General features: G+C 42.2%; 1 protein-coding gene across 3 annotated transcripts in view; it reads right to left on the bottom strand.

Moving 5' to 3' along the window:
• Positions 1 to 343: 343 nt before the first annotated feature.
• The window catches only part of CCNC (cyclin C), a 55816-nt gene continuing 29156 nt past the window's right edge, over positions 344 to 27003 (bottom strand). For 2 of the 3 annotated variants that reach the window (XM_073589504.1, XM_073589503.1), the window contains 5 exons: positions 25229 to 25320; positions 15501 to 15568; positions 13526 to 13605; positions 13322 to 13440; positions 344 to 721 (listed from right to left, as the gene is read on the bottom strand). In XM_073589504.1, coding sequence (XP_073445605.1) covers positions 667 to 721; positions 13322 to 13440; positions 13526 to 13605; positions 15501 to 15568; positions 25229 to 25320 — 414 coding nt within the window. In that variant the 3' untranslated portion in view covers positions 344 to 666. The remainder of the gene's footprint in view (positions 722 to 13321; positions 13441 to 13525; positions 13606 to 15500; positions 15569 to 25228; positions 25321 to 27003) is intronic. The other variant, XM_073589505.1, reaches the window with a different exon arrangement.

Here is a 27003-nt window from a genome sequence, read left to right as displayed (position 1 = left end):
GCCCAGTATTAGGCCATATTCAGAAGGACCATTTTCCATTTTTATTTACACACAATAAGTCCCATATTATAGCACATGGGACAAGAGTGACATATAACCATTCCAAGGCTACATTTAGATTACCATATAGAGGGTCCATGCCAGAGCTTAATGCAACGGTTCTTTTTGAGATCAGATTCAGCACCAAGCATTCGGTGCTTCACACCTCATTTGGTATTTACTATACATCATTGTGCATTCCTTCACTCCACCACTTTTTGGCTTGGATAAAAGTTGCCAATCCTAATGTGAGATAACATTTCTAAGAAAAACATTATGAAATAACAAGAAACAAAGACCAGCATACCACAATATCATTTAATTGTTTAGAAGATTGCAGTCCAGATGGCCAAGATCTGGATATTAAAACTTGTCACCTAACTGCTGGCAAAACAAAATAAAAAAAAATGTGCAATTATTTGAGCGCCGAAATCAGGGTTCAGCAGCAGTGTGCTCACATTTGTAAGTCCTTTTTCATAAAAAAGTTCAACTAGTTTTTCCTCTGATGATTGAGAAGGCAGACTGTGTAGCTGACTGGTCAAGAATACTACTTCAGTTAAGATGGTGGGTGATCACTACGGCAAAATCTTGATCCAGTTTGGTCCAGTACTGGATAATTGCAGATTTTCACGACTGGCTGTAATTGGAGCTTTGGTTTCCATTTGGTCCTTGATCTCCTTCACTAGTTAAACAAAAACAGAAAAGGGGGGGGGGAAAGTTGAAATATTCGCTTTTAAGATTACAAATTTTCCAGACTAAAGAATGTCTTAAAAGGAATCTGTCATCAGTTTTGGCTAATATAAGTTACTGCAATCACTTTTCAGGGCTGATTGACACCAATCAATAATGCTGTATATCTGCCCCCAACCCTAACTGGAAGAGAAGAAAAATAACTTATACTCACCTGCAGGGCGGTCCGGTCTGAGGGGTGTCGCTGGTCCTGGTCTCGTGCCTCCCATCTTCTCCTCCTGTTGCTTGCTTCACGTGGAGGACGCGTCATCCACACATTCTGCTCGGAATCACACTCCTGCGCAAGCGCACTTATCTGCCCTGTTGAGGGCAGAGCAAAGTAGTGCAGTGCGCAGTTGCCGCGCCTCTGCCCTTTCCCGGAATCTGCGCACTGCAGTATTGTTCTGCCCTCAGTAGGGTAGATTAGTGCCCCTGCGCAGGAACGCGACACGAAGGAAGGAGGAGGACAGCATCGCATGAAGATGGGAGGTGCTGGACAAAGACCAGCGACACCCCTCGGATCGGACCGCCCTGCAGGTGAGTATAATAAAAGTTATTTTTCCACTCTTACAGGTCGGGTTGGGGGCAGATAAACAGCATTATAATATAGAAAAGTAAAATTCTATTTTTTTTAAAGCACCATTTAAAGTTAGTTATATAATCAGAATGTTATTTTGTGCATAGGTCCAATCACGACAATACAAAATGTACACTGCTCAAAAAAATAAAATAAAGGGAACACTCAAATAACATCCTAGATCTGAATGAATGAAATATTCTCATTGAATACTTTGTTCTGTACAAAGTTGAATGCGCTTACTACAAAGTCACACAAAAATCATCAATGGAAATCAAATTTATTAACCAATTGAGGCCTGGTTTTGCAGTCATACACAAAATTAAAGTGGAATGTAATGTCCTTAACCCCTTCCCGACCAATGACGCCACATAGGCATCATGAAAACCTGTGCCATTATGACCAGTGATGCCTATGTGGCATCATGACTTTAAAGGCCCCCTGCGGGTCGGGTGACCGGGGTCACTGGAATGTCACCCGACCCACAGATAAAGGGGGCTTTGAACTTCACCACAGGGGGCCGCCGCTGTCATCATCTGCCCCCCCCCCCCCGCGGTCCGATTACACCCTAACCACCCCCCAGTGCCTACCGAGTGCTGCTGTCGCTCCCGGCGGTCCCGGATCATGGGCGCCGCCATCTTGGAAAATGGCTGGCACATGCGCCCGCACGAATCTGCCGGCTGCAGATTTGATTCATTCATTTTAATCACTCTCACAGTGATCAAAATGAAATAAAAAGTAAATAAACCCCCCCCTATCACCCCCATAGGTAGGCACATATAATAAAATAAAGAAAATATTTTTTTTTTTTTTATTTTTCCATTAGGGCTGGAATTAGGGTTAAGATTAGGGTTAGGCTTGTGGTTAGGGTTAGGGGTGTGTTGTGGTTAGAATTGAGTGGTTTCCACTGTTTAGGCACATCAGGGCGTCTCCAAGCGCGATATGGTGCCACCATTGATTCCAGCCAATTGTGTGTTCAAAAAGTCAAACGGTGCTCCCTCCCTTCCAAGCCCCGACGTGTGCCCAAACCGTGGTTTACCCCAACATATGGGGTATCAGCGTACTCAGGACAAATTGCACAACAACTTTTGGGGTCCAATTTCTCCTCTTACCCTTGTGAAAATAAAAAATTGTGAGCTAAAAAATCATTTTTTGAAGAAAAAAAATGATTTTTATTTTCACAGCTTTGTGTTATAAACTTCTGTGAAGCACTTAGGGGTTCAAAGTGCTCACCACACATCTAGATAAGTTCCTTGGGGGGTCTAGTTTCCAAAATGGGGTCACTTGTGGGTGGTTTCCACAGCTGAGTCACATCAGGGGCTCTGCAAAGGCAACATTTTAAAGATGTGTCTGACAGGATATCAGGACTCTTCAGACCTACAGATGACTACCCATTCCTGCTACTACATGTGGGGACAAATGACACCGCAAGAAACGACCTGGAAACCATCTGCAGAGACTTTGAAGACTTAGGCAAGAAAGTGAAAGAACTGGGAGCGCAGGTGGTCTTCTCTTCCATCCTCCCAGTGGATGGCTATGGAACAAGGAGGTGGAATAAGATTCTGCAGGTGAACAACTGGCTACGTCGATGGTGCCGTCAGCAACGATTTGGATTTCTGGATCACGGAGTGAACTACTTATACGATGGACTACTTGCTAGAGATGGGGTGCACCTTATGAAGACTGGAAAGCATGTATTTGGAAGTCGCCTTGCTACACTTGTAAGGAGAGCTTTAAACTAGAACAACATGGGAAGGGAAGCAAAAGACCAGAAAAAGCCATACACCTGACAAATGCTATTGAGAACTCTGCTATTAGAAGAGGAAAGGAAGAACAAAGACAAAAGAATCTAATTAATAAAAATAATGGATCAAGAGAAACCAATCACAAACTAAAATGTTTCTATACTAATGCACAAAGCATGGGCAACAAACAAGGAGAATTGGAACTACTAACGCAGGAAAAGAAATATGATGTCATTGGAATCACTGAAACTTGGTGGGACAATACACATGATTGGAATACAAGACTAGAAGGATACAACTTATTTGCAAGAAACAGACTTGATAAACGAGGAGGGGGTGTCGCATTGTATGTTAGAAATGCGTATATCTGCACAGAGATTGAAGCTTCAGAGACTGGGAGTTCTGTGGAAACTTAGGGTAAGAATACAAGGACAGAACAATGGAAAGGACACCATTGTTGGCATTTACTACAGGCCACCTGTGCAAGCTGAAGATATGGATGAACTCTTTATGCATCAAATGGCCAAGTTCTCCAAAAAATATGACATAGTTGTCATGGGAGATTTCAACTATCCAGACATTTGTTGGGAATCTCTCTCAGGCAAAACTAACAGGTCAAGGAAATTCTTATCCTCTCTTGCTGACAACTTTATCTTCCAAAAGGTAAGGGAGAAAACAAGGGGAACTGCTACCTTGGATCTAATCCTTATAAACAGGGAGGAAATGGTTGAGGAGGTAAAAGTGGCTGGGACCCTAGGAGGTAGCGACCATGCTATTTTAGAATTTTGGATAACTAGAGGCGGAAGACCTGTGAAGACTCAGACGTCAAGGTTAGATTTCAGAAAGGCAGATTTTAAGGGATTCAGAAAGAGAATTGGAGGGATCCAATGGCTGGATATCCTTAAAGACAAAAATGTCCAGGAAGGATGGGAAATCTTGAAAAATGAAATTCTCAAAGCACAGTTGTTAACAATTCCGAAAAGAGGGAAGAATAGGAAGCATTTAAGGAAACCAGGATGGATGAACACAGAACTTAAGCACATGCTAAAAAGGAAGAAAAAAATGTTTATAAAATGGAAAGAGGGAGGCATATCTAAAGAAGAATATAATGCTGTCTGCAGAACCTGCAGGGCACAAATCAGATTATCTAAAGCTGAAAATGAATTGAGGCTTGCAAGAGATGTCAAAAGAAATAATAAAGGATTTTGGGGATATGTCAAAAGTAAAAGAAAAGTCAAAGATGCTATAGGATTTTTACAGGATGAAAATGATGAAATGGTAAGACAGGATGTTGAGAAGGCTGAACTTTTAAATTCCTATTTTGCATCTGTTTTCTCTCAGAAAGGAAATGTAAAATCAACTGTTATTCACTGTCCTATTAAGGGAATAGAAGAATCCAGGATATCTATAAACAGAAAGATAGTGAGGAAACACTTAGCTAACCTAAATGAATTCAAGTCTCCAGGTCCAGATGAATTACACCCCAGAGTACTGAAGGAGATAGCAGAAGAAATTTTTGAACCCCTTTCCATAATCTTTGAAAATTCTTGGAGAACAGGAGAAGTGCCAGAAGACTGGAGAAGAGCAAATGTTGTTCCTATCTTCAAAAAGGGGAAGAAGGTGGACCCAGGCAACTATAGGCCGGTGAGTCTGACTTCTATACCAGGAAAGATCTTTGAACAAATTATTAAACAACATGTATGTCAATACCTGGATAAGAATGAAGTGATTAAACAGAGTCAGCATGGGTTTGTAACTAATAAGTCATGTCAGACTAACTTAATTTCCTTCTATGACGGTATCACTGATTGGGTGGATCAAGGAAATGCTGTAGATATAGTATATCTTGACTTCAGCAAAGCATTTGACAAAGTCTCTCATACAATCCTTATTGAAAAAATGACTAAGTATGGAATGGACAAGGCAACTGTTAGGTGGATTCATAACTGGCTTAGTGATCGGACCCAAAGAGTGGTCGTAAATGGCTGCACATCCAGTTGGAAGAATGTCTCAAGTGGGGTACCACAGGGCTCTGTCCTGGGCCCTGTATTGTTCAACATCTTTATCAACGATTTAGATGAAGGAATTGAGGGTAAACTGATTAAATTTGCTGATGACACAAAGCTAGGAGGGATAGCTAATACTAGAGACGAGAGAGAGAGGATTCAAAAAGATTTAAATAAACTGGAGAAGTGGGCAGCAACTAACAGAATGGTTTTTAACAGGGAGAAATGCAAAGTACTACATCTGGGCAATAAAAATGAAAAAGCATATATAGAATGGGAGGAATAGGGCTAAGTGACAGCACATGTGAAAAAGACTTGGGTATACTAATAGATCACAGACTGAATATGAGTCAACAGTGTGATGCAGCAGCAAAAAAGGCAAATGCAATTCTAGGATGTATTAACAGAAGCATACAGTCTAGATCACGTGAAGTCATTATTTCCCTCTACTCCTCTTTGGTCAGACCTCATCTGGAATATTGTGTCCAGTTTTGGGCACCACATTTTAAAAAAGACATCAACAAACTGGAGCAAGTTCAGAAAAGAGCGACCAGAATGGTGACCGGTCTGCAAACCCTGTCTTATGAGGAAAGGTTGCAGGATTTGGGAATGTTTAATTTGCAAAAGAGAAGACTGAGAGGAGACTTAATAGCTGTCTACAAATATCTAAAGGGCTGTCACATTGTAGAAGTATCAACTTTATTCTCATTTGCACAAGGAAAGACTAGAAGCAATGGGATGAAACTGAATGGGAGGAGACACAGATTAGATATTAGAAAAAACTTTTTGACAGTTAGAGTGATCAATGAGTGGAACAGGCTGCCACGAGAAGTGGTGAGTTCTGTTCTCCTTCAATGGAAGTCTTCAAACAGAGGCTGGACAGACATCTGACTGGGATGATTTAGTGAATCCTGCTTTGAGCAGGGGGTTGGACCAGATGGCCCAGGAGGTCCCTTCCAACTCTACGATTCTATGATTCTAACATGACGCCCGCAGACCATTCCATCAAGTCGACATTTCAAAACCTCACTACTTCCTTTCCAAGCCCCGACGTGTGCCCAAACAGTGGTTCCCCCCCCACATATGGGGTACCAGCGCACTCAGGACAAACTGGACAACAAATTTTGGGGTCCAATTTATCCTGTTACCCTTATGGAAAAAAACAATTGCGGGCTAAATATTTTTTTGGACGAAAAAAAACGATTTTTTATTTTCACGGCTCTGCATTATAAACTTCTGTGAAGCACTTGGGGGTTCAAGGTGCTCACCACACATCTAGCTAAGTTCCTTGGGGGGGGTCTAGTTTCCAAAATGGGGTCACTTGTGGGGGGTTTCCACAGTTTAGGTACATCAGGGGCTCTGCAAATGTAACATGACGCCCGCAGACCATTCCATCAAAGTCAGCATTTCAAAGTGTCACTACTTCCCTTCCGAGCCCCGACATGTGCCCAAACAGTGGTCCCCCCACATATGGGGTACCAGCGTACTCAGTACAAACTGGACAACAACTTTAGGGTCCAATTTATCCTGTTACCCTTGTGAAAATAAAAAATTGCTGACTAAAAAATAATTTTTTGAGAAAATTATTTTTTTTTATTTTCACGGCTCTGCTTTATAAAGCTCTGAGTTATAACCTTCTGTGAAGCACCTGGGGGTTCAAAGTGCTCACTATGCATCTAGATAAGTTCCTTAGGGGGTCTAGTTTCCAAAATGGGGTCATTTGTGGGGGAGATCCAAAGTTTAGGCACACAGGAGCTCTCCAAACACGACATGGTGTCCACTAATGATTGGAGCTAATTTTCCTTTCAAAAAGTCAAATGGCGCTCCTTCCCTTCTGAGCCCTGCTGTGCGCCCAAACAGTGGTTTCTCCCCAGATATAGGGAAACCAGCGTACTCAGGGAATCTGGACAACAACTTTTGTGGTCCAATTTCTCATATTAGCCATGTGAAAATAAATAGCGTGCTAAAAAAATCATTTTTGAGGAAAAAAATGATTTTTTATTTTCACTGCTCTGCGTTATAAAATTTTGTGAAGCACTTGGAGGGTCAAAGTGCTCACTACACATCTAGATAAGTTCCTTAATGGGTCTAGTTTCCAAAATGGTGTCACTTGTGGGGGGTTCTCACTGTTTAGGCACATAGGGGGTCTCCAAACGCGACATGGTGTCCGATAACTATTGGAGCTAATTTTCCATTCAAAAAGTCAAATGGCGCTCCTTCCCTTCCGGACCCTGCAGTGCGCCAAAACATTGGTTTATGACCACATATGAGGTATCTGTGTACTCACGAGAAATTGCCCCACAAATTTTAAGATCCATTTTATCCTGTTGCCCATGTGAAAATGAAAAAAAAAAAGAGGCTAAAAGAAAATTTTTGTGAGAAAAAGTACTTTTTTTTACGGATGAATTTGTGAAGCACCTGGGGGTTCAAAGTGATCACTATGCATCTAGATAAGATCCTTGGGGGGGGGGGGGGGGTCTAGTTTCCAAAATGGGGTAACTTGTGGGTGAGCTCCAATGTTTAGGCACACAGAGACTCTCCAAACACGACATGGTAACCGCTAAATATTCCAGCATATTTTCCATCCAAAAAAGTCAAATGGTGCTCCTTCCCTTCCGAGCCCTGCCGTGCGCCCAAACAGTGGTTTATGACCACATATGAGGTATCGGTGTACTCAGGAGAAATTGCCCAACAAATTTTAGGATCCATTTTATCCTGTGCCCATGTGAAAATGAAAAAACTGATAAAAGAAAATTTTTGTTCGAAAAATTAAAATGTCCATTTTTTCCTTCCACGTTGCTTTAGTTCCTGTGAAGCACCTGAAGGGTTAATAATCTTCTTGAATGTAGTTTTGAGCAGCTTGAGGGGGTGCAGTTTTTAGAATAGTGTCACTTTTGGGTATTTTCTGCCATATAGACCCCTCAAAGCGACTTCAAATGTGATGTGGTCCCTAAAAAAAATGGTTTTGTAAATTTTGTTGTAAAAACGAGAAATCACTAATCAACTTTTAACCCTTATAACTTCCTAACAAAAAAAAACAAAAAACTTTGTTTCCAAAATTATGCTGATGTAAAGTAGACATGTGGGAAATGTTATTTAGCAACTATTTTGTGTCACATAATTCTCTGGTTTAACAGAATAAAAATTCAAAATTTGAAAATTACTAAATTTTCAAAATTTTCGCCAAATTTCTGATTTTTTCACAAATAAAAGCAAAAATTATCGACATAAATTTACCACTAACATGAAGCCCAATATGTCACGAAAAAAACAATCTCAGAATCGCTAGGATGCGTTGAAGCGTTCTAGAGTTATTACCTCATAAAGGGACACTGGTCAGAATTGCAAAAAATGGCCTGGTCATTAAGGTCAAAATAGGCTTGTCATGAAGGGGTTAAAACAAGTCAAAATGAGGCTCAGTATTGTGTATGGCCTCCACGTGCCTGTATGACCTCCCTACTGTACAGCGCCTGGGCATGCTCCTGATGAGGCGGCGGATGGTCTCCTGAGGGATCTACGCCCAGCCCTGGTCTAAAGCATCTGCCAACTCCTGGACAGTGTGGTGCAATGTGACGTTGGTGGATGGAGCGAGACATGATGTCCCAGATGTGCTCAATCGGATTCAGGTCTGGGGAACGGGCGGGCCAGTCCATAGCTTCAATGCCTTCATCTTGCAGGAACTGCTGACACACTCCAGCCTCACGAGGTCTGGCCATTGTCCTGCATTAGGAGGGACCCAGGGCCAACCACACCAGCATATGGTCTCACAAGGGGTCTGAGGATCTCATCTCGGTACCTAATGGCAGTCAGGCTACCTCTGGCAAGTGCATGGAGGGCTGTGAGGCACTCCAAGAAATGCCACCCCACACCATTACTGACTCACTGCCAAACCGGTCATACTGAAGGATGTTGCAGGCAGCAGATCGCTCTCCACAGCGTCTCCAGACCCTGTCACGTCTGTCATATGTGCTCAGTGTGAACCTGCTTTCATCTGTGAAGAGCACAGGGCGCCAGTGGCGAATTTGCCAATCCTCATGTTCTGTGGCAAATGCCAAACGTCCTGCACGGTGTTGGGCTGTGAGCACAACCCCCCATCTGTGGACATCGGGCCATCAGACCATCCTCATGTAGTCGGTTTATAACCATTTGCCCAGACACATGCACGTTTGTGGCCTACTGGAGGTCATTTTGCAGGGCTCTGGCAGTGCTCCTCCTGTTCCTCCTTGTACAAAGGAGGTGGTAGCGGTCGTGCTGCTGGGTTGTTGCCCTCCTACGACCTCCTCCACATCTCCTGGTGTACTGGCCTGTCTCCTGGTAGGGCCTCCAGCCTCTGGACACTACACAGACAGACACAGCAAACCTTTTTGCCACAGCTCGCATTGATGTACCATCCTGGATGAGCTGCACTACCTGAGCCACTTGTGTGGGTTGTAGAGTCCATCTCATGCTACCAAGAGTGTGAAAGCACAACCAACATTCAAAAGTGACCAAAACATCAGCCAGAAAGCATTGGTACTGAGATGTGGTCTGTGGTCCCCACCTGTAGAACCACTCGAGTGTTTCTTGATAAATGCCAAAAATTTCCATCTGTTGTCTATTCCATTTGCATAACAGCATGTGAAATTGATTGTAAGTGTTGCTTCCTAAGTGGACAGTTTGATTTCAAAGAAGTTTGATTTACTTGGGAGTTACAGTTAGGTCCATATGTATTTGGACAGAGACAACATTTTTCTAATTTTGGTTCTAGGCATTACCACAATGAATTTTAAACAAAACAATTCATATGCAGTTGAAGTTCAGACTTTCATTTGAGGGTATCCACATTAAAATTGGATGAAGGGTTTAGGATTTTCAGCTCCTTAACATGTGCCACCCTGTCTTTAAAGGGACCAAAAGTAATTGGACAGATTAAATAATTGTACATAAAATGTTAATTTCTAGTACTTGGTTGAAAACCCTTTGTTGGCAATGACTGCCTGAAGTCTTGAACTCATGGACATCACCAGACGCTGTTTCCTCCTTTTTGATGCTCTGCCAGGTCTTCACTGCGGTGGTTTTCAGTTGCTGTTTGTTTGTGGGCCTGTCTGAAGTTTAGTCTTTAACAAGAGAAATGCATGCTCAATTGGGTTGAGATCAGGTGACTGACTTGGCCATTCAAGAATATTCCACTTCTATGCTTTAATAAACCCCTGGGTTGCTTTGGCTTTATGTTTTGGGTCATTGTCCATCTGTAGTATGAAACGATGACCAATCAGTTTGGCTGCATTTGGCTGGATCTGAGCACACAGTATGGCTCTGAATACCTCAGAATTCATTCGGCTGCTTCTGTCCTGTGTCACATCATCAATAAACACTAGTGACCCAGTGCCACTGGCAGCCATGCATGCCCAAGCCATTACCCTGCCTCCGCCGTGTTTTACAGATGATGTGGTATGCTTTGGATCATGAGCTGTACCACGCCTTTGCCATATTTTTCTGTTTCCATCATTCTGGTAGAGGTTGTTCTTGGTTTCATCTGTCCAATGAATGTTCTTCCAGAACTGTACTGGCTTTTTTAGATTTTTTTTAGCAAAGTCCAGTCTAGCCTTTTGATTCTTGATGCTTATGAGTGGCTTGCAACGTGCAGTGAACCCTCTGTATTTACTTTCATGCAGTCTTCTCTTAATGGTAGATTTGGATATTGATACGCCTACCTCCTGGAGAGTGTTGTTCACTTGGTTGGCTGTTGTGAAGGGGTTTCTCTTCACCATAGAGATTATTCTGCGATCATCCACCACTGTTGTCTTCCGTGGGCGCCCAGGTCTTTTTGCATTGATGAGTTCACCAGTGCTTTCTTTCTTTCTCAGGATGTACCAAACTGTAGATTTTGCCACTCCTAATGTTGTAGCAATTTCTCGGATGGGTTTTTTCTGTTTTTGCAGCTTAAGGATGGCTTGTTTCACCTGCATGGAGAGCTCCTTTGACCGCGTATTTCCTTCACAGCAAAACCTTCCAAATGCAAGCACCACACCTCAAATCAACTCCAGGCCTTTTATCTGCTTAATTGATAATGACATAATGAAGGGATTGCCCACACCTGTCCATGAAATAGCCTTGGAGTCAATTGTCCAATTACTTTTGGTCCCTTTAAAAACAGGGTGGCACATGTTAAGGAGCTGAAACTCCTAAACCCTTCATCCAATTTTAATGTGGATACCCTCAAATGAAAGTCTGAACTTCAACTGCATCTGAATTGTTTTGTTTAAAATTCATTGTGGTAATGTCTAGAACCAAAATTAGAAAAATGTTGTCTCTGTCCAAATATACACTCACTGGCCACTTTATTAGGTACACCTGTCCAACTGTGTGTTAAGACTTAATTTCTAATCAGCCAATCACATGGCGGCAACTCAGTGCATTTAGGCATGTAGACATGGTCAAGACAATCTCCTGCAGTTCAAACCGAGCATCAGTATGGGGAAGAAAGGTGATTTGAGTGCCTTTGAACGTGGCATGATTGTTGGTGCCAGAAGGGCTGGTCTGAGAATTTCAGAAACTGCTGATCTACTGGGATTTTCACGCACAACCATCTCTAGGGTTTACAGAGAATGGTCCGAAAAAGAAAAAAAATCCAGTGAGCGGCAGTTCTGTGGCCGGAAATGCCATGTTGATGCCAGAGGTCAGAGGAGAATGGGCAGACTGGTTCGAGCTGATAGAAAGGCAACAGTGACTCAAATTGCCACCCGTTACAACCAAGGTAGGCAGAAGAGCATCTCTGAACGCACAGTGCGTCGAACTTTGAGGCAGATGGGCTACAGCAGCAGAAGACCACACTGGGTACCACTCCTCTCAGCTAAGAACAGGAAACTGAGGCTAAAATTTGCACAAGCTCATCGAAATTGGACAGTAGAAGATTGGAAAAACGTTGCCTGGTCTGATGAGTCTCGATTTCTGCTGCGACATTCGGATGGTAGGGTCAGAATTTGGCGTAAACAACATGAAAGCATGGATCCATCCTGCCTTGTATCAACGGTTCAGGCTGGTGGTGGTGGTGTCATGGTGTGGGGAATTTTTTCTGGGCACTCTTTGGGCCCCTTGGTACCAATTGAGCATCGTTGCAACGCCACAGCCTACCTGAGTATTGTTGCTGACCATGTCCATCCCTTTATGACCACAATGTACCCAACATCTGATGGCTACTTTCAGCAGGATAATGCGCCATGTCATAAAGCTCGAATCATCTCAGATTGGTTTCTTGAACATGACAATGAGTTTACTGTACTCAAATGGCCTCCTCAGTCACCAGATCTCAATCCAATAGAGCATCTTTGGGATGTGGTGGAACGGGAGATTCGCATCAGGGATGTGCAGCCGACAAATCTGCGCCAACTGTGTGATGCCATCATGTCAATATGGTCCAAAATCTCTGAGGAATGCTTCCAGCACCTTGTTGATTCTCTGCCACGAAGAATTGAGGCAGTTCTGAAGGCAAAAGGGGGTCCAACCCCTTACTAGCATGGTGTACCTAATAAAGTGGCCAGTGAGTGTATATGGACCTAACGGTATATTCTGTTGTTTAAGTGTTCCCTTTATTTTTTGAGCAGTGTACTTAGTTTTAGGCTTTGGTACTTTAAAAAAATAATTTGTTTTAGTCACCATATTCCAATACTCAACGTTTTTACTTTTTCTATACACAAAGTTATGAAGGATTTTTTTTTTGCAAGATCAGCTTTAGTTCTTACTAGTATTTTTGGATACATAGAACTTTTTGACCATATTTTAATTAAAAAGAGTTGTTGGGCAAGGAAATCATTGAGAAAAAAAAAAAAGTTTATGGATGCCATATCTTGGAAGCCATAACGTTTTCACATGGAGAAGATTCAGGCATGTAATTAAGAAAGTGTTCTTCACAGTTAGAGCAATCAGACTGTGGAATCTTCTACCACAAGAGGTAGTAATGGCAGATTCTATATCGGCATGTAAATAAGTAAATTTAAAAAAAGGGCGAGGGGGGGGGGGGCTTGCTGCTTGTCTATCAACAAATGGCATTGTGGGTTGTAAATAATCTCGTGTTAGGCCATGCATAAAATAGTTAAGAAAGTACCATAAAATTCAATGTCTTTTTTTTCCTCCTCCCGCAAAAAGCAACATTACTTTGAACTCTAGCTGTTATATTTAGGTTCCCCAAAAGACAACATATTTATGTGGTGAATTTCATATTAAAACGTAGTGCGATTTCCAGTTACCTGTTGGGTGGCGGCTTTGGTTTTGGCATTTTACCAAGAATGGCAGCCATTTCTTTCCGCTCATCAAAATTTTTCCACTGTTCATAAAGTTTCAGAATAACTCTAATGATTTCTAAGATCTGGCAATAATAAAGATACCATAAATCTAAGCTGGCAAACAGCAAAAACAGAATATAATAAAGAAACAAATGATAGCATAGACACCTTTTCCATGTCTACGGAAAGTTCTGCAAACCATTGGCGTGCATCCTTCTGCTGAACAACACATGCCACGTGCAAGCAGGCTGAAAGATAAGTACACATTTTTATAATACATAGTTTAGATTTTTTAGGTCCGTTTCTGTATAAAATATTCTCAAAAACAATAAAAAATGACTCAATATAAATGATGGCAAGCATCACAAACCTGGCAGCACTAACTGCAATGGCCACTTACACTAACCCCTTCCTGATGGGACTATTTTCCGTTTTTCCCTCCTCTTCCAAGAATCATAACTTTTTTATTTTTCAGTCCATATAACACACATGTTGGCACAATCGGGGCTATGCTGGTTCTAAGTATAAACCAAAATTCTGTTATTTAACAGTCGTTCTGGAAATCATGTGATCACAGAAACCAATAGTAGTGGAACTGATTCTTCCGTCCCCACGGCTTGCCCAGCTGTCCCTGACTTAAAGGGAATCTGTCACCCCTTTTTTTGTGATATCATATAATGATATCATTCAATTGTGTGTCACATAAGGATTCTCTTAGTACTTTTGCTTCCCCCTGACCCCCCACCTTTCATGCAAAAATACCTTTTTTATATCGGTTCAGATGTATGTAAACTGCCATGGTCCGGTCCGATGGGCGGGGCTTATTCAACTGCTCTCCCCCTCCCTGTCTTGCTCTACACAAGAAGAAATGCATAGAGCAAGACAGGGAGGGGGGCAGGTGAATAAGCCCCGCCCAGCGGCAGTTTACATACATCTGAATCAATATAAAAAAGGTATTTATGCATGAAATTGCTGGGTTAGGGGGAAGGAAAAGTACTAAGAGAATCCTTATGTGACACACAATTGAATGCTATCATTATATGATATCTCAAAAAAGGGGTGACAGATTCCCTTTAAATGCTAGATATTGACTTTTAGGATTACTACATCCAAAAGGTAAAGCCAGAGAGCAAGTACCATACTCTTTATCTGGATTGGCAATTTGCATTTTATATTCTCAGTGGAGTATTGTATGGCCTATAAGTCTACATATGCCAGTTAGAGCACTCTGCATGTAGAAATATTCTCTCTTAGCACCACAGTCAAAGGTCACTCACCTAGCCAAACCAGATCTCCTGCTATGCACCGAGGAGCGGCAACACCACGAACCACACGTCTGTAAATAGAGTTTTTGGTTTGGCTTCTTATCTTAAGTCATGGTCAAAGCTCGATATTGACTTTGAGGATTGCTACTTCCAAAATGGGGCACCAGAGATAATGTTTTCTTCCCATCCGAAGAGGCAAATTGTGTGTTTTGTAGGTGGCTGTACAAGCAGCCACTAGCTTTGTGGAAACCATGTAAAGAATTAGTCCTGTCACCTTATCGTTGTGAAAAAGTATGTACCACATGATTGCGAAGTGTCACGTGACTGAAGACGTCACAAAAGTCCTACAGGTCCTGTAACTATACATGCGCTCAACTGCAGCACCGCAGGAAGCCGAATCTAGCGTCTGTCACCGTCCGGGACAGCGCTACACTACTCTGTGTACCAGCTCATTAGAATCTTTTTCCTCCGTCCATTGTGCCAAACCAGTAATTGGTACATCTACCTCAAGCACTGAAGAACTTTATATCATTGGCACACTGCATCAAGAAATGGAGGTAATTTAACCCTTGGTTTATCATCACAATCCTGTCATAACATCACTTAGTAGTATTATTTATTCAGATAATATTATAGAGGAGCACGGACAGTAGATTATACCTGAAACCAGCGCAAAATTGATTTATTCATTGCTTTTTACAATTAGGTCTTGTTGGTTTTGGACCCTAATTTTTGCAGCAGTTTTCAGGGGGTATAAATGCGCCACTAATCCCATCTAGAATTCCGAGTCTTGATCTAATCATAGATTTTCCTTAAATAATTTAGAAATAACAAAAAGATAAAGATTTTTATTTTGTGATAAAAACCTTTATACTTACCAAGGGCAATCATGAAAGGAGGGTACAGCAGACACAGATCTGTCCTGTATGTATCATTTACTATTCTCCTGGAGTAAAAGAATAAACCAATATCAGTCAGGCTCTACCCACAGAAAGCAAAAACACAACTGGTTATATCCTCAGTATTAAACCATCCTGCTGCGGACAATATTTTATTTTTTTTCCTCCCCTTCTTTCAATAATCAACGTTTTGTGTAAACACAACTGTATGAGGTTTTGGGGGGAAAAAAAATGTCGATTTTACTGAGAGCCTTAACCCCTTCATCTCCAAGTCTGTTTTCACCTTCCTAACAGGCCAAATTTTAGAATTCAAAGAAGTGTCACTTTAGGAGGTAATAACTCGAACAATTTCAACATATCCCACAGATTCTGAGATTGATTTTTTATGACATTCTACTTTGTTAGTGATAAATTTAGGTTATTACTTTTTGTGTTTGTGAAAATATTGGCATTTTGGCAAAAAATGTTGCAATAATGAAACTTTTCATTTTTTATGCCATTACCAAATAGTTATATCATGCAAAATAGATAATAAATAACATTTACCACATGGATATTGTAGTCGACCGCACTTTTATGCACGTTTAAAAAGATTGACACCGCAGAACCACAGTGCCTCCATCTGCCTCATTATAGGGAATCTTCCACCGAAAGTTCCGTGTGAAACAAACTCCGGTGTAAGCACTCAGTGTAAAGTACAACATAAATGTGATCTGACCCTTGCTGTGATCTTTGGGAGGCAGAACAAACAAATCAATAGCAGGTATTTTATTTTTTTACGTCATTCACTGTGTGGTATAAATTATTAGACAACTTTATTAGTCGGTGCGATTAGAGCGATACCATATTTATATAAGTTTTTTATGTTTATGTTTATGTTATGTTCCTTCAAAAAGAGCCTGAAGACCCACCTCTTCCGACAAGCCTATAACCTGCAGTAACCACCGATCGACCAAACTGCTGCACGACCAGCTCTACCCTCGCCTACTGTATTCTCACCCATCCCTTGTAGATTGTGAGCCTTCGCGGGCAGGGTCCTCTCTCCTCCTGTACCAGTTATGACTTGTATTGTTTAACATTATTGTACTTGTTAAAGCGCCATGGAATAATTGGCGCTATAACAATAAATAATAATAATAATGTTTGGCTCCTATCACACATCAAAACTTTGATAGGTATAGGAATATGGATATGGCTATCATTTTTCAATACTTTTGCTGACAGTGGCATGTTAGGGCTTGTTTTTGGTGGAGAGAGTTGATTTTTTTATTGTTACAATTTTTAGGCACATGACATTGTTTGATCGCTTTCTATTCAGATTTTTAGGAGGAATTAACAAAAACCAGCAATTCAGGAATTGTTTATTGGGTTTTTATGCCGTGCCACACATAAGGTAAAAGTGATAAAACAGCTTTATTCTTCGGGTCAGTGCGATCAGGTCTAGTGATAAGCGAACATGCTCAGATAAGGTGTTATCAGAGCATGCTCAAGTGCTAACAGAGTGACTTCGGCATGCTCGAAAAATATTACCTGTTTGTCAGGCAATCCCTGCATGTATTGCGGCTGTTCAACAGCCGCAACACATGCAGCCGCAGGGACTCGCACATATTTTTCAAGCGCGCCAAAGTCGAACGGTTAGCATCCAAGCACGTTCACTCATAAGGCACTTTACACTAAGCGCTTACACAGGGTTTTCTGTGTAAATATCTGAAATACGTGATTCAGATGAAACCCCAAGCAGATTATTACCTATAATAATGAAGATGGAAGCACTGTGAGTGCCATATGGCCTATGACCTGGCGGTCTTCTTTTGAAATATGCATGTAAGTGTGGTCGACCAGTTTTGTGCACCTGTGAAAAAAAGGACACCGCTGAACACAGGCCACACGGAATCCAGAGTAACTCTGCTGCCTCATTATAATGAATGGGTTCCTTGGGGGTTTCATCTAAATTATGTCACTCTGAGATTTAGATGGAAACCCCAATGTAAATGCTTAGCATAGAGCACAGGATATACATGATCCAAAATGTTATGTAAAATGTTCCCCACAAAAGCTTCAAACCAATCCACAAAAAAACAAGTCCCCACTCAGGTCCATCATCTGTTAATGAAAATATAGGGTGCTTTCACATTACTGGTAGCACAAAGGCTCTTCGCCCCCCACCCAAAAAGAAATCAACAAACTCTGAGCTCCCAAATTCAAATGCAGCCTCCTTTCTGAGCCCCAGTGTGCCTTAGTCACATTTAGCGTCCATTTGGCATTTCGGTATCGATGAGAGCTCACCTAATTTACGGGTGCATGTCTCCAGAAACACCAGCTGGGCAAAATGTATTGGCACGCACTACACTGTAAGGCTATGTGCACACGTTGTAGATTTTCATTCATTTCCACAGCGTTTTTGGACGCGCGGAATTGCATCAAATCCGCAGTGTAGTGCACAACCAATATAAGTCAATGGGAAGTTGAGAATGTGTGTGCACAAGCTGCGGGAAAAATACGTGCGGATTTGCAGCATTTTATTTTCCGCAGCATTTCAATTCTTTTTGCGGATCTGCAGCGTTTCTGCACCCATTGACTACCATTGTGTCAGGCAAATCCGCAGCAAAACCGCAGGTTTAAAAAGGTCAGCGGTTTTGCTGCGGAGTTGCTTGTGAGAAATGCTGCAGATCGGGAGGAGGAAGAGTGTGTGGGTAGAGACTGTGTGTGGGGTGAATATGTGCGTGCATGTGTGTAGGCAGGCCTTGTCCGATGGGTCTACTAGTCCCATGCGGCTATGCCTGCTACAGTGATAGCTATCAGATGATGAGACAGTAGTAGTCCCATCATCTGGATAGTGTGTTCAAGTGTAAAAAAAAAAAAAAAAAACACATACAGTACATACTCACCATACAGCTAATCCCCGACGCCCTTGATCACCTGTAAAAAAAAAAATAAAATAAACCAATAGTATACTCCCTGTTCCGATGTAATCCATGTAATGATTGTCTTGGGACAATCTCCCGCGGAGAGCTGTCACATCGGCAAATATGACCGCTCTCCAGGGACCGCCGGTGAAGACAGCAGTATAGATGGACGGTGATGGAGCAGGTATCCTCCCGCAGTTGATCACTCCGCCGTCAAAGGTCAATGGAGTTCAGGTTGTCACTTGCGGCATCGCTGTGTGGGAAAATTCTCACGCAGCAGTGCCATAAAGTGAGAGCATGAACTCCAGTGAACCCTCAGTGATGAGACTGCAGGAGCCATTATCTCCCGTCAGTGTGTCACTGGAGGCCCTGTAGAGTGATCACATCTCCTGATGTGACAGCTCTATAGGGGAGATCGTGGGACACTCGTTATTAAATGGACTACGTCAGAACAGGGAGTATACTGTTGGTTTATTATTTTATTTATTTATTTTACAGGTGATCGAGGGTGTCGCAGGAATTAGGAGTACAATAAAGATGGGAAACTGTAGTGTTTTATTTCATTAAAATACTTTATTATGGCTGTGTGTTTATTTAACCCTTTACCAACTATAGGTTAGTAATTGATAGGCATCTTATTGACGACTCTCCATTACTAAGCCAGGCTTGATGTGACCTTACAATACAAAGGTGACATCAACCCCACAAATATTACCCCATATGCCACCACTACAGGGCAGTGGGAAGAGAGGCTAAGCGCCAGAATTGGCGCATCTTAGAGATGCGACATTTCTGGGGCAGCTGTGAGCTGGTGTATGTAGCCGAAAGGGACCAATATCCATGGCCCCTTCCTAGGCTACTATTATCAGCCCGCAGCTGACTGCATAGCCTTATCTGGCTATTAATTATAGGTGTCCCCAAAATATTCTTATTTTGTATTATTTTATTTTTTAAATGTGAAAGCATGGGATTATGGTGGAGTTAATTCAAAATAATTTTTTTCTTTAGTAGAGAACTGGAACTACTAGAATTTGCAATTAGCTTACGTATGTAAAACAAGTGCTCAAAGATCGCAAGTAGTGATGAGCGATCGTGCTCGGATAACATCTTATCGGAGCATGTTCTGGTGTTATCGGAGCATCTGGTAGTGCTCGTATATCATGTTTCAGTTTCTGCAGCTGCATGATTTGCGTCTATTATTCAGCCACAATACTTGGGGATTGCCACGTGTTGAGGCTCTAACATCTGCAAACCATGCAGCTGCAGAAACACGAACATAATATACGAGCACGCCCAGATAACGTCTTATCCGAGCTCACTCTGGTGTTATCTGAGCACGTCCGCTCATCACCACTTGCGATCTTTGAGCACTTGTTTTACATACTACAATATTTCGGTATTGCAGTATATAAAGAAAATTACAATATCCTATGAAGCCCGGCCACATGCTTCTTTAACCCTTCCCGACCTGTGACGTCAAGGTAGACGTCATGAAAAAACGGTGCCATTCCGACCTGTGACTCCATGGCGGTATCGCGTTCCTGCGGGTCAAGTGACCGGGGCCATTGAAATGTCATCCGACTGGCAGGTACGTGGTGACCTATACATGACCCGAGGCTATGATCGCTCTGATTGGCTGTTGAAAGTGAAAGTCAATCAGAGCAATCATAATATTTCACCAATGAAACTTGGTGAAATATTACAATCCAGTCACGGCCGATGCTGCAATATCATCGGCCATTGGCTGAAGCTAGACCCCCAGATCTGATTGGAGCTAGTGTCCATGTGACGCTATCCTCCATTCAGATGTGGAGAGGCGATGTCAACTATGGCTGCCCTCGCTCTGGTCCCTGCCTCCGCCAATGATCCGGACGACGATGACTCCCCCCCCACCGATGACCCCACCGCCACCACCCCCGACTGTGATCTGCCGCCGCTGCTCACCGGTATGTGCTCCCCTCTGCTCCCCCCTGCCCCGGCGTTCACCCCATCCCTGCCTCGGCGATCACCACACATCTAGATAAGTTCCTTGGGGGGGGTCTAGTTTCCAAAATGGGGTCACTTGTGCGTGGTTTCTACTATTTAGGCACATCAGGGGCTCTGCAAACGTAACATGATGCCCGCAGACTATTCCATCAAAGTCTGTGTAACGATAATGTAAAATATCATGTATGACTTTTCCGGAACATTCCAGAATCTTCCATTCTCTACACTTTCTAGAAGGATGCACAGCTGCCCAGAGACAAGCGACCCCCTTCCCTTCCCCCTTTTCACACACTGCAGCATTGTGTTCTCCTCTGCCTGCATCTTCACACACACTCAGTGTAACCTGAGACAGCCAGTGTTTGGAGTCACCAGAAAGCTAATTTCAAGATAAGCTGAATGATGTGTCTGCCGTTATTCTGCTAGGTTCTCAAGCCAAGTTAGTATTATTATACGTTTTTTAGCCAGATTGTACCTCTGAAAGCAAGGGGAGTGCGGTCATAACTCAGCCCCTTTAATGATGTCACAAGCCCAGGGGTATAAGTCACTTTTACACTAGACAGCCCCATTCTAGCGGGAAAACTGCTGCATCCAGACCGCAAATGCATTGTGACGTTTGGCTCCTCCTACCAGCCTGGTTCTGCCTGAAATGATCTACTTAACATGTGAGTTTTATTTCTCCTCTTAATCTCCTTTTTATTTGTAAGCGTATTGTACATATTTTAATCGTCTCATTTTGTAAAATCCTTTTTTATATCTTCTGTAAACACTGCCTACCTTTTTTGGAGTAAATATAAAATTTATTAGTTTTGTCTCCTTGCTCTGTGACGAATTCACGTGCCTATAAGCTAATTACGCTACTAATTTGGGTTGGCTTCGTACCCCTTTATGAATTTTAAATAATAGGGAAAATCGGAAGCTCGTAGCAGCGAAGTGTGTTTTGGCTAGGTGGGCTAGCTGGCAGTGACGGAAGGGGTTTTACAAGCCGATTGTGTGGCTGCGGCCAAAGCATTTATAATTCCCTCGCTGCAGCGTGCCTAATAGCCAGTGCACATCACGTGGCCCGTCCGGTGACTAATTATCCTAGGTCCAGTTCTCTGACTGACCTGAGGGTAAGGGGGGCGCCAGAGAGCTTCAAATTCCTAAGTGGAACTGAGAAGTGGGATATACATAAATCCTGGAAGTTCGTGATATGGTGTGGCAGTGGTGGGATAACTAAAATAAGCCCCCCTGCGGTAAATTGGTAGGGCAAGACTAGCATGCTGTTTTTCGTCGCATTGTGACAGAGGTGGGATAACTAAGATAAGCCCCCCTGAACATGTGATAGCCGTGTGCGGCCAAAGGTCAACATACCCGCTACTGTTACAGTCTGCATTTCAAAAACGTCAATACTTCCCTTCCGAGCCCCGACGTGTGCCCAAACAGTGGTCCCCCCACATATGGGGTACCAGCGTACTCAGGACAAACTGGACAACAACGTTTGGGGTCCAATTTCTCCTGTTACCTTTGTATAAATAAAATATTGCCGGATACAAAAAAAAAAATCAATTTTTTGCGGAAAAAAAATGATTTCTTTTATTTTCTCAGCTCTGAGTTATAACTTTCTGTGAAGCACTTGGGGGCTCAGAGTGCTCACCACACGTCTAGATAAGTTACTGGGGGGGGGGGGGTCTAGTTGCCAAAATGGGGTCACTTGTGGGGAGCTCCAATATTTAGGCACAGGGGCGCGACATGGTGTCCGCTAAAGATTGGAGCCGATTTTCCATTCAAAAAGTCAAATGGCGCTCCTTCCCTTCCTAACCCTGTTGTGCGCCCAAACAGTGGTTCCCCCCCACATATGGGGTTTCAGCGTACTCAGGACAAATTGGACAACAACTTTTGGGGACCACTTTCTCTTTTTACCCTTGGGAAAAAAAAAATTGTTGCTAAAAAGATCATTTTTGTGACTAAAAAGTTTCATGTTTATTTTTTCCTTCCATCTTGCTTCTCCTGCTGTGAAACACTTGAAGGGTTAATAAACTTCTTGAATGTGGCTTTGAGCACCTTGAGGGGTGCAGTTTTTAGAAAGGTGTCACTTTTGGGTGTTTTCAGCCAAAGTGACTTCAAATGTGAGGTGGTCCCTAAAAAAAAATGGTTTTGTAAATTTTATTGTAAAAATGAGAAATCGCTGGTCAACTTTTAACCCTTATAACTTCCTAACAAAAACAATTTTGTTCCAAAACTGTGCTTATGTAAAGTAGACATGCGGGAAATGTTATTTAGTAACTATTTTGTGTCACATAACTCTCTGGTTTAACAGAAAAAAAATAAAAAATGTGAAAATTGCCAAAATGTTCAAAATTTTTGCTAAATTTCCGATTCTTTCACAAATAAACGCATAAATTATCGACCTAAATTTACCACTATCATGAAGCCTAATATGTCACGAAAAACAATCTCAGAATCGCTAGGATCCGTTGAAGCGTTCCAGAGTTATTACCTCATAAAGGGACACTGGTCAGAATTGCAAATAATGGCCAAATCATTAAGATCAAAATAGCCTGGGTTGTGAAGGGGTTAAATAAGTTTCCCACAGGAAGTGGTTTTGACAACTTTTTTCCCCCTAAGCTTTTCTTGCAGCCTTCTGATTGGTCAGTGCCCAATGTGCCTAATTTAGAGTGGATCCCATCAGAAGCTACTTCAATGAAGTGACGTGCATTTTTTTTTTCTTCACGCCAGGCATTTTACAGGACCTGAACGGGGGGGGGGTTATGCTTGAAAGACTGAAATATAAGGAAACAGCAACGTGGTAGTTATCATAGAAAAGTCTTCCAAGCATATTTTTTTTTAACTATTTTTCAGGCACTTATTGGAGCGATCACACTCTAAAAATATCCTTAACAAAAAAAACTATGCGCACATATTCCCGCATATGCCAACTCCATACTTGTGAACCCAACCATGAGACATACGATTATGTCCTATTACGGGAAGGGTTTAATATTACTGAAATACCCTATTTATCTTTGACACAGAATAAAAAAAATAAATGTGGTAGACTCAAGCCCGCCATACGCATTAGATTGCCATAGCCCAAAATGAATCAGCTGGCAACTATCTCTGTTGTCTCTCCCATATAATGGAGCGCTTGATCAGCCAAGCGCTATTGTGTTCACCATGAGAGAGCAGCTTATTTTAGGGATAACAAATGGATCAGCAATCCGAATTTGGACATGGGGGATGCTTAACTCTCCGACAATCAACTGTCCAGGACCACAATAACAATTAGACTGTCGCATGAATCAATTAAAATCAGGTTTGGCTGTCATAGTCTAATATTTATGGGAAGTGTACAGCTTCGCCCTTCAGTGTTCTCTCTAAAATACAGTTAGGTATACTCCATACTGACAAAACGTCCAGGGAGCCACTGGGTGAGAGATCACACAACAGTATGTAACTAGGAATGCAGCCCTGGTCTATAAGATACATGCGACAGACAAGAATTTTATTGGAAAGCATAACAAAGTTTGTGCTCAGCAATTTTTGACACTTCCATATAGAATGAATGGTCTGGAGCTACTCCTACTCAATCTCCACTCCATTCAGAGAGATCTCTGCAGAGCCCCATTCTCAGGAGAGGGGGAAGTAGGTCGTACAAAATCTTTTAAATGAGTCGGCAGCAAAAGACAGGAACTCTATTTAAGCCAAGTTGGAAAAAGAGACAAAGTACAATAGAGTCTCATCTGGGTATTAAGGTTAGAGATTTAGTTAAAAGCTACTCACCAGTAAGGGTTGTGTGTGACACAACCACTATCATAGCCTAGTTGTCTGCCTTTGCAGCGTCCACAGATTTGTATATAATATAAAGGCAGAGTTAAGGTACTGTCACACTTAGCGATGCACCAGCGATCCCGACAACGATACGACCCGGTCAGGATCGCTGGTGCATCGCTAAGTGGTCGCTAGTGAGCTGCCAAACAGGCAGATCTCACCAGCGACACAGCAAGAGTCGCTACTTACCTGTCAGACGAGGCGATGAAGACGTCCTCCCGCCCGCGTCCACACGTCACTCGTCGCCACAGCAGGAAGCCGACGACGAGAAACGGCCCAGGCCGTTCTCGCGCGATCAGCGATAACCAGCGGGGGAGCCGGTCGGAGGTAAGTATCACACATAGTGATATTGCTAGCAATATCGCTGCTGTGTCAAAAAACCAGTGACGTTATAGCGATATTGATAGCGATATCGCTTAGTGTGACGGGCCCTCTAGTGGACTTCAATTACGCTGCTGATTCAAGAACCAATCATAAAACAAATTAGTTGAAGGTGGTTTATTTGTCAGTGTTTCAGGGTCAAATTCGACTCCTTCCTCAGGACACCCACATGTGAAAGTCTTCAATCAGCAGTGCACTTGAAGTCAACTTACTCTGACTTCCTGCTTTTTAAGCTAAGGACACAGTCCCCAAATTTACCATTCGGTGGGTGGCCCCATTGATTGGATCTAGCAAATCATAGCTTTACTTAGAAATTGTTGTTCTAAAAGATTAATTTTTGGTGTGGACAGAAAGTCTTAAGGAGTCCTTGATCTTGAAGGAGCCAAGTGCTTTTCTGATGTGTTGGGGGTCCAAGCATATAACGCTTGGAAATAAGGCTTGTCAGTTTCAGTTATTAGTATTTGGTGCAAGGGGGCCCAGGAGACATTTGAAGTTTTACCATCATCTGAGTAATGAATGTATTAAGGCTAGATTAAGCATTCTGGAAAACACCACAATGTATACAACTGAGATGCAGCATGGAATATAAAAGGCTTTGTACAGTGACTCACTAAAATGTGGCATTACCATGCTAGTGGAAGCAACATGTCTTCTTGTCCCATATCTTGCACATATTGTAACAAGGGTCTATATGGATGATAAACTATCAAGCAACAATCCTGTAAAGAAAAGGGCGACAAAACGATAAGGGAATAAATAACTACTTCCATTATATTCTGCAGTGGTTTCACACCATTACATAACCTGTATTCCAAATGTGGGCTCTAATACGGTAATTAGTGTTGAGCGATACCTTTCGATATCGGGAAATATCGGATCGGATTGGATCGGACTGATACCCCAAAAATATCGGGTATCGCCGATTCCGATACCGGAAACCAATGCAAGTCAATGGGGCACAAATATCGGAATGAAAATAAACCCTTTCTTTACTTGCACATCCAGTTCGGGAGGGGGGAAGAATGTGGGCGGTGCGTGGGCGGAGACTGTGCGTGTGTGTGTGCGGGCGGGGTCTGTACGGGCCGGCATCGTCCGATGGGACTACAAGTCCCATCGGGCTATGCCTGCTACAATGACAGTGATTGACACATTAGCTAATGATGGGACAGTAGTAGTCCCATCATCCGGCTAATGTGTTGAAGGTAAAAAAAAAAACAATACATACATACATACATACATACTACATTCATACAACGTACATACCTACTACATATACACAACATTCATATAACATACATACATACTACATTCATACATACTACATACATACTACATTAATACAACATACATACTACATATATACTACATATATACTACATTCATACTACATACATACAACATACATAAAACATGCTACAGACATACAACATACATACTACATACAATACATTCATACAATACATACATATAACATAGAGTACATACTCACCATCACTTGTCACTTTGATCCCCAAAGCCAGTGTCATCTGTAAAAAATGTTAAAATAACAAACAACCAATATACTCCCTGATCCGCAGAAATCCACGAGTGTCCCACGGCGATCTCCCGTGGAGAACAGCAGCATCAGCTTATGCGACTGCTCTCTAGGGGCTCCAGAAATACGACGACGGGAGGTAGGTATCCTTCCGCACTGTATTCCTCCGCCACTGTAAAAAAATAGTCCCTAGTCTCACTTTTGGCATTGCTGTGTGGGAAAGTTCCCACGCAGCTTTTGCCATAAAGTGAGACCAGTGAACTATAGTAACCTCTCAGTGATGCACTGCAGGAGATCGTCTTGGGACACTCGTGGATTTCTGCGGATCAGGGAGTATACTGGTTGTTTGTTATTTTAATATTTTTTACAGTGAGATGACACTGGCTTCGGGGATCAAAGTGACAAGTGATGGTGAGTATGTACTCTATGTTATATGTACTGTATGTCTATACAGTCATATGTTAAAGTTTGGGCACCCATATTAATGTTAACCTTTTTTCTTTATAACAATTTTGGTTTTTGCAACAGCTATTTCAGTTTCATATATCTAACAACTGATGGACTCAGTTATATTTCTGGATTCAAATGTTCAGGATTGAGAGTCCTCAGTAGTTGATACCTTTTAATGGCTAACTGAAAAGATGGTAATACATTGCAAGCTTTCGAGACTACTCAGGTCTCTTGAGAGACCTGAGTAGTCTCGAAAGCTTGCAATGTATTACCATCTTTTCAGTTAGCCATTAAAAGGTATCAACTACTGAGGACTCTCAATCCTGAATATTTTTCTATCCACTGGCTAACACGGTACAAAGATATACATCTTTCCTGGATTCAAATGAGGTTTATTGTACTAACAGAAAATGTGAAA

This window comes from Dendrobates tinctorius, unplaced genomic scaffold (assembly GCF_039654945.1).
Source record: "Dendrobates tinctorius isolate UK_male_01 unplaced genomic scaffold, ASM3965494v1 ptg000111l, whole genome shotgun sequence".
Taxonomy (NCBI): domain Eukaryota; kingdom Metazoa; phylum Chordata; class Amphibia; order Anura; family Dendrobatidae; genus Dendrobates; species Dendrobates tinctorius.
The sequence above is the reverse complement of the archived record's forward strand: the minus strand, read 5'-3'. Positions and strand labels throughout refer to the sequence as shown.